At 43.1% G+C, this 10,669-nt stretch overlaps 1 protein-coding gene across 1 annotated transcript; it reads right to left on the bottom strand.

The window, feature by feature from the left end:
• Window positions 1-290: 290 nt before the first annotated feature.
• GTF3A (general transcription factor IIIA) lies at window positions 291-9,611 on the bottom strand. Its single transcript, XM_075262941.1, has 9 exons — window positions 9,426-9,611; window positions 7,770-7,870; window positions 6,544-6,640; window positions 4,432-4,520; window positions 3,760-3,833; window positions 2,899-2,985; window positions 2,270-2,496; window positions 2,095-2,145; window positions 291-674 (listed from the first exon to the last, which is right to left on the bottom strand). Exons 1-9 carry the CDS (start codon window positions 9,609-9,611, stop codon window positions 501-503), a joined length of 1,086 nt encoding a protein of 361 aa, XP_075119042.1. The 3' UTR covers window positions 291-500.
• Between the last annotated feature and the right edge of the window lie 1,058 nt (window positions 9,612-10,669).

Genomic DNA, 10,669 nt, shown 5'->3' with positions numbered 1-10,669 from the left:
CTCTCCAAAGCCTTGTATACAGCTGAATCATGTGACCTGCAGTCCATCTCAAGATAGATTGTGAAAAATCATTGCTGTAAGTCACAACCAGCAGAGAGGACAGGGAAACAGGCCACAGAATTTGTTGCAATGACTGTGTAAAAGCACATGCTTCTTAGTCTGAAAAATCAATATTAAGAGATAACCGATTGAGCCGATTCACCTCCTGTCCACATTTACGACGCAGGTCTTCCACTCTGCAAGAAGTAGATCACACAATAATCCAAAGTAGCAAGAAAGGTTACCAGAGCATTGCCTTTGCTTCAAGGCTTTAATACAGCATGATACAGAAATGCATCGTCCTATAGTTTCCACAAGACCTGTGCCCTCTGAACATACAAGTCAGACATAAGGAAACCTTACCAAGGAAGAACAAAATATTCCCACAGAAATGGGTGAATGAGCATACAGCAATATTAACATAATATATATTCTGCTTTACTGGACCAGACACTGGAAAGTTATTCAATACTCAGATTTTCCAGTACTATTAATGGGTCTGGTGGGGCTGCAGAAGGAGATTGTTCATTGGACTCTGGAGCAGGAATTTTGGGAGGAGATTTCCTTTTCTTGGACTTCGGCTTGTATCCAGAGAGGCGAGAAGCCAGGCTTCGTGTAGGTTGTGATGGTTTCACCTACAGGAAAATAAAAAGTCAGCCAGCCGACTCAACGATACTGGAATATATATCATACATAGGATTCAGTGGAACTGTCTTTTACAACAAAGTAGACCAGGAGAAGATGAACAAAATAGTTTTATGGGAGATTATTCATTTAAACCTGTCATTTATTCATTGAAATCTTTGCACTATGCCATGTAAATCCCTTCCCATGCCGGGTGTTTAAGGCAGCCGCCATAGCTGCCCGGTGTCTGCCGTGTTATACAGCAGACATCTTTCACTAATTCCTGTACCGATCGCGGACATCAACCCCTCTGGCACCTCAGTCAAAGCTGACTGAGGGACCATTTTACCAACGGCGCCTGGGTGCCGCCATTTTACTGGCAATCGCAGGCACCCAGAGCAAGCGTCCCTTTTCTATGACAGCCAGGAGCGTTGTTAATGCTCTCCGGCCTATCATATACTTTCTATTGCAGGCTACTCTATGTATACACTGAACAGGCTTAGAGAGCTTTGGCTGCACAGCAATTGGTGCCCACCAGGTAAGGACAGACAAGCAAGTTGGTGCAAAATCTATTGCTTAATATTTATCGGAAGCTGAACATCCCCTTTAAGACAAGTTTTTGTATGATGAAGAGTTGTACAATTTTCCAATATACAGTCTATCAATTCCTCATTGTTTTCCAGATCTTTGCTTGCTGGACAGTCCATAGTCATGTGATTGACAGGTGCATGGGATTGTGTAGTCACAGCACAGTAGTCAGACCACCTGGTGATGAGCAGTGTACCTGTGTGTCCATCACATGACTGGACAGTTTTATTTTTTTATGCACTGGAAGAATGAATGCCAGCAAGCAGAGATCTAGAAAAATCTGTACGAATTGAAACAGGAAGTATATTAGAAAGTTGTACTACTACACAGATAACATCTGTCAATATTTGGCAACACTGGACAATCCCTTTAACCCTTAGGTGCACCAGGACAGTTATGTCCTGGTGTGCATGACTAAACATAGTGGCCGCACTACCCGGCAGCATTGCCCATGATCAGAGATGACTCAGTCAGATGCCATGGTTAAATGCGACCACAACATCTGAGTGGTTGCTTTCACTTTCCATTTGCTTCTCAGTAACAGGTGGCCCCTTGTGGGGCGATTGTGGGAGGAGTTACCAATGCAGCCTGGAGCATCCTGAAGGCTCCCAGTGCTGCCATAGTATTGTAACTACTGAAGACTGCCCTGCAGCAGGCTTCAATAGTTACATAGCAAATATGCCATAGACTGTAATACAGTAGTATTGCAGCCTATGGCACAGTTGATATAACGATCACATGTTTAAGCTCCCTGAAGAGAGGAAGGAGGGGCAAAGAAAAAAAAAAAAAAATTATATATGGACAGGGAAATTGCACTTTACACTAAAGACAGACTAGCCTTACCATCTTTTTCCTCTCTGGGTTGTGAATATTGGCATGTCTCTCCAGGCTTTGCTGTAACAAAAGTAGAGTCTTACAATTCAGGTCATGGATTACATACAGAAATAAACATGTCACATCTCTATAAACTCCTTTATTTAACTCAGACCACTGACAAATCTAAACATTGTCACTTTACCTTCATTGAAAAGGTTTTCCCACAGCCTTCATGTTCACAGACAAATTGGTGCAAGTTCTCATGGAACGAGAGAATATGGTTTTGGAGGTTGAACTTTGTGGTATAGGTCCGATCACAGTTGTCTCGCGGGCACTTATAGACAATTCTCTCTTCTATGTGAGTTTTCTTGTGATCTTTCAGGTTTGTTTTCCTCTTGAATGTACGGTTACAGACATCACAGGTAACTTCTGTAGAGACCAAAAACCTCACATGTCAAGGACCAGACTATGGTTCATTGCATGCTCTAATACTGTGAGATTTAGGGGGCATTCACACGGAGGAAGTTGGTGCTAATTTTGGTACGCTAACTCTCAAACAGAATCGGCGTGGAAATAAACCCTCCCATTGAATTCAATGGGTTCCGCTGTTTGAGTGCTGGGGCCTGCCCCCAGTGCTGCAAGAGAACTTATTTGCATACTGACAAAAAACAGAATTTCAGGCAAACTGAGAAGACAACAAAAGGTAGGAGAAGAATAGCCTTAAAGCTATTCTAACGTCGTGTTACTCAAAAAAAAAAAAAAAAAAAAAAAGTTTGTATGATAGGATCCCTTTAAAGTGTATTTAAATTAAAAATGTGATGAGCCGCTTACCTGAGTGAACAGCTGCAACGTGTTTCAAGTACTCGGACCAGGTCTTTCCCACAAATGGACAAGTGCTATCTTTTTTGCAGGGGTACCCTAAGACAAAAAAAAAAAAAAAAAAAAAAAAAAAAACCTCAGATTTGAAACCAAATACTTGAAACAAGAAATACAACTATCAGTGCTTCTCAGTTTAACAATTTTCGCCATCTCCAGTGTCTGACAGACATTCTACTGATCAGTAGGGCTCTGAGTAGTAAGACCCCTCCACTAACTGCAAGTTATCTATCCTCCATCGCACAGGTGATTACAATTAAATATCCCTTTAAGGGTGGAGTCCCACAAAGCAAACACTGCAAAAAAAAAAAAAAAAAGCATTTTATAGTATCTGCAAAGTGGATGGGATACTTGCTAACCCTAACCACACATTGCAGAATATCTGGAAATGGAAAAGCTGCGGGTAAAAAAAACAAAAAACCACAGCATCTCAATTATACCTATGGAAATACAGATGTTTTCTGTATAGGTATAATTGTAGCTGAAAGTCCACAAAGGAAAACTATGTAATAGGTGGGAAAAACAGTGATTTGTTTCCACCATGGTTTCCCCCACGGCCTCAGGCTCAATGAGATAGCTGCAAACTGGCCTAGTGGAGATGACTGACCTATAAAACAGCATTCAGCCAATCGCTGTGGTCTCTTCAAAGAGCTGATCTGTAAGGTCCCAGGTGCAAGACCAAGGATCAGTCATAAATATGTACCCCCCCTTTAAGAGCATGTAATGAAACCTAGCTCAATCTAAGACCAGTTAGAGATCCTGGCACAGGTCTTCAGGTGTTAAGGTAAAATAAGGACCGTAGCAATTGACTGTTACCTGCATGAATTTTCTCATGGCGTTTAAGCTTTGAAGGAACAGCATAGCTTTTATCACATCCTTCGTGACTGCATCTGTGGTCAAGAAAAGTCAAGAGTGATCAAGACTTAAAGCAATTCTTTAGATCCAACAATCTTACATAAGTGGAACAAAGTTATGCCCACTTGGCAAAAAAAAAAAAAAAAATTATATATTTATTATCATCCACCTATGAAATGAAAAAGATGAAAAACAAGGCATGTTTATCTTCATCCCATTACTTGAAGGTATTTTTGCATTGACTCTGCCTATAACATTGACTACAGCTCTCCTGCCGCAAAAACAAGTCTTTAAACAGTTATACAGAAATATGAATAGTCCCGTTTTCAGAATGTGACAATGAAACATTTTTGTACCCCTACAATCCCTTTCTCATTGAAGTCACTGGGGAACCAAACAGTGGGTATACCCCAGCCACTTGAAGTCTTGTTTCATGCATTCCTTGTGCCCTTGAAAAACCTCATCAACATATTGTCCAAGAAAAGAGTATAGCCAGTGTATTCCTAGTGCCAGAATCTAAACAGTGCTGGGCCCCCCACCCCAATGACAGTGGCAAGACTGCAGTCACTACATCACATAATGGTTTACTACATTGTAAGAGGAGTAGTTACAGGTAATGGAGCAGCCACTTACTTGAAAGGATGCTGGTTTGTGTGTATATACTGATGAACTTTTAGCTGGTTATGTTTTCTGAATTCTTGGCCGCAGTCTGCGAAATAACACTGAAAATAAGGAAACCCAAACTAAGCCAAAAAAAAGTCTATGCAATTTAGCACAGAAGTTGAAGACATCATGTATTTGATCTTGATAGTGGGTTATGACATTCCGTGTATTGCCAACTTAACAGTCCATGGAGCAGGAAGCAGTTCTGTACACTAATGGCTGCTCTTCACTATAGCTGCAGGAACCCTTTCCTTTCATAGACACCCTTTGCCTTGACTCAAGACAGCACCGCCACCTCTTTGCTTCTATCAATAGGCACCACACCACCGTTTCTGGCAGTTGCAGTTTTTCCTCCAGCTCACTTTGCATGATTCCGCAGTTATGCTCTACTAGCTGGTACCCGCGACTTCGTCTGCGGTGATTGTAGAAGTGGGTATATACAGGCGCGGGTAAGGTTTTCGTACTGTGTATAAGGTATGGGATATGAAATGTAACTTTGTATCTTGTTTTGTGTTGAAGTTAATTTGTATTTGAGCTGCTATATATACACGGTGTTGTGAGAAACTTTACATAGTGACTTTGGGACAGAGGTATTTGAAGTTAACCCTTTCCCGCCGATGGCATTTTTTGATTTTCGTTTTTGACTCCCCTCCCTCTAAACCCCATAACTTTTTTATTTCTCCGCTCCCAGAGCCATTTGAGGTCTTAATTTTTTCTGAGACAAATTTTTCTTCATGATGCCACCATTATTTATTCTATATAATGTACTGGGAAGCAGGGAAAAAATTCTGAATGGGGTGGATTTGAAGAAAAAAAAATGCATTTCTGCAACTTTCTTACAGGCTTTGGTTTTACGGCGTTCACTGTGCAACGAAAATGACCTGTCCCCTGTATTCTGTTTCGTTACGATTCCGGGGATACCAAATTTATATGGTTTTATTTACATTTTGACCCGTTAAAAAAAAAATCCAAAACTGTGTTAAGAAATTTTTTTTTTGAAAAGTCACCATATTCCGACAGCCGTAACTTTTTTATATGTGCATGTACGGGGATGTATAGGGCGACTTTTTTTGCGTGACCGGGTGTACTTTGTAGTTCTACCATTTTTGGGAAATGTTATTGCTTTGATCACTTTTTATTCAAATTTTTATCAGAAGCAAAACAGTGAAAAAATGGCGGTTTGGCACTTTTGACCATTTTTCCCACTACGGCGTTTACCGAACAGGAAAAATATTTGTATAGCTTTGTAGAGCGGGCAATTTTGGACGCGGGGATACCTAACATGTAGGTGTGTCACAGTTTTTAACTACTTTTATATGTGTTCTAGGGAAAGGGGGGTGATTTGAGTTTTTAATCCTTTTTATTTATTTTTTTTATATTTTTTTACTTTTTTTAAACTTTTTTTTTTTTTGCATTTATTAGACCGCCTAGGGGTATTGACATGGGTGGGCGGTGTCACGGATTGTCAGAGCGGTGGGGGTCGGCAAACATGGCTGCTCCGGAGCGTTAAAGAGCGCCTCCTGGAGTATCATTAAGGTGAGGGGCAAAGTGGTAAAGTATATGTATATGAGATTGTGTGGGGTTAGGGGCGAGGCTGTAGAGGGCAATATGAATTTTGTGGCTTGCTATGGTCCAAAGTGTGTGAGATTGCAGAGATGGTGGTGTGAGTTTGGGTTTTGTGGGGGTCCTGGCACAAACGTATGTGCGCTATTGTGACGAAAAGTAGCCTATTGTTTAATCGGGTGTATTAACTATGTTTGTGGAAAATTTCAGCCAAATCGGTGGAGCGGTTTTTCCGTGATTGAGGAACAAACATCCGAACATGCAAACATCCAAACACACAAACCCACAAACTTTCACATTTATAATATTAATAGGATTGTCAGGTGGGAAGATCCTTTCTTCCTGCTCTAGCCAAGGACCACCCACCTGACAGCATAAACTGAACGCAATGATTGCTTGAGACCCAGAGGAATAAATTTCCAACTGTTCAGAATCAGCGAAACGGCCTCTACTGAAGGATGTGAAGAGTTGGTGAAGGTGGTGAAAGGTCCTCTAAGGTAAAGCAACATATACACGTACCACATAGACTTGTAACGGAGCCTCGTGAGCCCTCTTGAAGTGTTTCTTCATGTTATATACTGTGGTAAATGACAAGTTGCAATTTTCTGCTTCACATCTGAAAGTCAACAAGATTTATAGTTATAAATTGCGAGTCACTTTTTATAAATGTACAGCAAGCTACATGACAAGGAGTACTCTATGACCGCTATCAGACAAGTGCTATGAAGGGAGAGTTACCAACATACACACCCAAGAAAGTGCCACAGACGTGTCATGGATGATCTAAACCCATGATGGTGCACTGTAATGTGTATGGCAAATAATGGGGTCCGCATGGTTTCCGCTCAGAAAAATGCAGAGAGAACAGTGCTGCTTGCAGGACCTCTCTGCATTTTTCATTCAGAGAGGGGAATGGAATGGCCCAAATGCAGATGTGAGCCGAGCCTTACATAACCATGCAGTGTAACTCCAGACTGAGCCCAGCAGTGGTTTTGTTTATGGCACTACACAGACTAATATTCCCCTTGTAAAGAAGTTTAAGAGGAAAGCCCAGGACTGTGGAGTTAATAGGCCAAACCACCAACTTTACAGCTCTTTGCTGACCATAGCTAATATAGAGATCCTGCAATTCATTAAAGAGGACATTTCACCACCTGGGGCACATGCGGTTTTAGATACCGCTAGAAAGCCAACAATGCGCTGAATTCAGCACACTATCGGATTTCACTTTGTGCCCCCAGTGAAGAGCTATTGGTGCCGGTACTGTAGCTCTTCACTGTCAGAAAGGCATTTCTGACAGTCAGGAACGCCCTTCCATACAGTAGCGTCTACTGTGCTGTACTGTGAGAGACGTCATCGCTGGGCGGTAAGCAACGCCGCCTCTCAGTACAGTGCAATAGACGCTGCTGTAAGGAAGAGCGTTCCTGACTGTCAAAAATGTCCTTCTGACAGTGAAGAGCTACAGTATCGGCACAGATAGCTCTTCACCGGGGGCACAGAACATGTATTCCACTCACTGTCAGTTTTCTAGCGGTGTATTACGGTGTAATTCCTCTTCTCAGGCCAGTGACATACCCACTGGGCACATAGCCATGCTGCATCTCAAATCCATTTAAATGAATGGGGCTGAGCTGTAATATCAAGCACAACCTCTAAACTGAGTACAATGCTGTGAAAGTAGAGAAGGGGCTGCTGCAGTCAGTATAGCGCTCAACATCTTCTTTAAGCAACATATGTAAACTTACTTGCAAGGTTTTTCACCAGTATGAGTCAGGCTGTGACGATTCAAGTGAAACAAAGTTACGAAGCCTTTACCACAACCTTCATATGTGCAAGGGAAAGGTCTCTAAAGGGGAGAAGAAAAAAAAAAAAAAAAAAAAAAAAGTGTGTTAGTGCATGTTCAGTCCTTCTAGCAGATCCAAGTACAGCACTTCAATAACAGCAAACGATGCCACAATTTATCTTCAGCTTAGTTCACACGGGCACGTAATAGCGTATTTTTGGTCCTGATTTTGATGCAGGAAGCCGCGGCTTCCCGTTCTGGAGTAGGCCCAAAATGAATGGGCCTTGTCTGGAGGGTGCTGCCGTGGTTCAATGAGCCACGGAATCCGCCTGAAGAAAAGGCAACATGACGCTCACAGAAAAAAAAGATCACTAGCGGTCTCCATAAACCACCATTGTGAGGGGGCGGATGATGACATGGATTCCACGCCATAATCCACCCCCCTCTGTGCCAGTGTGAACGAGCCCTTCTTGTAGATGCCAGCAGCCCACCAAGAGGAGTACGGGGCCATACGGCATGTGTGATGTGGTACCAGCAGAGTGCTTTATGTACAGAGCTGGCAGGAGATTACAGATACAGGTAATAAACATCTCAGGTCTGGTTCCCATCTGCGTTCGGGCCATTCCGTTCCCCTCTCTGCATGAAAAGTATGGAGAGACCAGTCCTGCAAGCGGCACCTTCTCTCTGTATTTGTCATGCAGAAACCACACAGACCCCATTATACTCTATGGGGTCCACAGGTTTCCTTAGGTAACCAAGTTTTTTTTTAAATGCGAATTAGGTTTCCGTTTGGGGGTCCCCAGCAGACTCCCCGAACAGAAACCCATGTGCAGATGTGAACCAGGCGTCAGGACAGACTTTTTTTTATTGGGCTTTATATTTCAGGTACAATATAACAGGATATCAACACAGGGCCTTACTAACATACAGTGAGACATAAGGGCTGTTATTTGCAAGTTATTCAGGTTATGTTCCTTTACTAGGCTGATCTGTCAGGTCATATCATAACCAATACGACATATTGATCAGTTGTACATGTAAATGACAGGTGTACTCGTGTTTTTCGCATTCTATTCATTTCTAACATATCGGACACATGCTGGTAGTGAGAACATAAGACTGAAGCATTAACATACATAGACCATAAAGATTATAAAAAGGGGGAAACATTTCATCCAACATCAGTCTCTATCTCTCTCGCAGGACTGGTCCAGGGGCAGCCATCACCAAGATGTCTTTTAGGAGTGACAGTCACATGCGAGTACAGCTCATCATGCCGCATAGTATATAGGAATAACATGCCAAGCCTGTGTATAATCTGTAGATGGCATAGCATGGCAAGCCTGTGTATGTGTATAAGCTAGATGGCATAGCATGCCAAGCCCTATGGCTGCTGCTGTCCCCTATACACCCAGTACTCCAGGATCATGCCCGGACATGAGTACAGCAGTGTGATATGGGGTATACACTATGGTGAGCAGCACCAGGCTCTACACACAGGATACCAATGAACAACCATGGAAGATAAAGTTGCCCAGGTCTCTCCTTCCCCCCAATACAACCACTACAGTCTTCACATCCCAGCGGGCAGTGCCAGGCAGTGTTGTCATATTCTCACCTCCCCCGTGTGCTTGCACAGATGGGCCTGCAGCTTCCAGTTCTTATTATACGCAGCATTACAATCCGGGAAAGAGCAGATAAAACGTTTATACACCACCGGCGGCGCTGTGTCTTCCATGTCGCCACCATCTACCGGCTGCACCAGCGCATGTGGGCTGTACAGTGAATCCACAGCCGCCGCCATAGCCCGGCTTTCTATAAGAGGACCGAACCATCAGCCACATCTTGCAAGGGGGAGGCAGCGTGTCGTGAACCAGTTTTTATTTCCCAACCAGATAGGAAAGCCATTATTTCCTATGATAGTGTATCGGTTAGAGGTTACCTCCAACGTATACATTAGTCTCTAGGCTCTCTTACTGTTATATCAGTCCCCCACAGATGGTACATGCTACGTGCATCACGTGGGTAGCCTATGAGTCTATGCGCGCCATATTTGTAAAGGGAATGCAGGGCTCTGTAAGGAGGAGATGCAGCTGCAGAGGAAGCTTTGTCAGTGTAAGCTTTGTGGTTTCCTTACCAGGAAGTAGAACCATCAAGCACCTATAAGGGCTAAGGTGATTTTGGCTGTAACTCATGTTCTGCAACCAAATATCACCAGGTCGCTCTGCAACACCTTCACCAGTGTAAGTGAATGGAATCACATTATGTGCTCAACTTATTTGCAGCTATAAGTTGTGGTCACAACACACTAGGGTTGCAATGTGACTCCATACCAACTAACCGTCCTGGATTCTGGGTTCTGTCCCGGTTGGCAGGAGGTATACATCTGGAAGATTCAGATGAGATGCATACAATGGTGAAGCAGAGGGCTGTCAGCTTCCTGCTTCACCATTCAGGTGAGAGTAGTAGGTGGCAATGTAGTGACATCACTTACATTGCATCTGCACCTCTATGAAGGGTCCAACAGAAGTCACAGCCAAAGTCGTCATGTAGGAACTACAACTCCCAGAACGCCCTAACCCATTCTTAAAAGGAGTCCCAGCAGACCTGCCGAATCCCATTGGAGCGAATCACTCGGCATTAGGATCTCTTTCTTATGGGTTTATACATACGGTACTTATCAATGCTCCTGTAATGTCTGGGAGGCTCCCAAAATAAGGGGGTGACTTCCTGGTCAAGCCAGCAAATCTCCCATATCTGCAGAGATCTGTTATTTTATACAGACTGTGGGCACTTTATGTGTCAGACATGGCTCAAAAAGGAGTGTGACCTGTACATTTTTCTGTTCGCATTACAAAAAGG

Source organism: Leptodactylus fuscus, chromosome 2 (genome assembly GCF_031893055.1).
Source record: "Leptodactylus fuscus isolate aLepFus1 chromosome 2, aLepFus1.hap2, whole genome shotgun sequence".
Classification (NCBI taxonomy): Eukaryota; Metazoa; Chordata; class Amphibia; order Anura; family Leptodactylidae; genus Leptodactylus; species Leptodactylus fuscus.
Note: the sequence above shows the minus strand (reverse complement) of the source record. Positions and strands in the feature narration are given on the sequence as shown.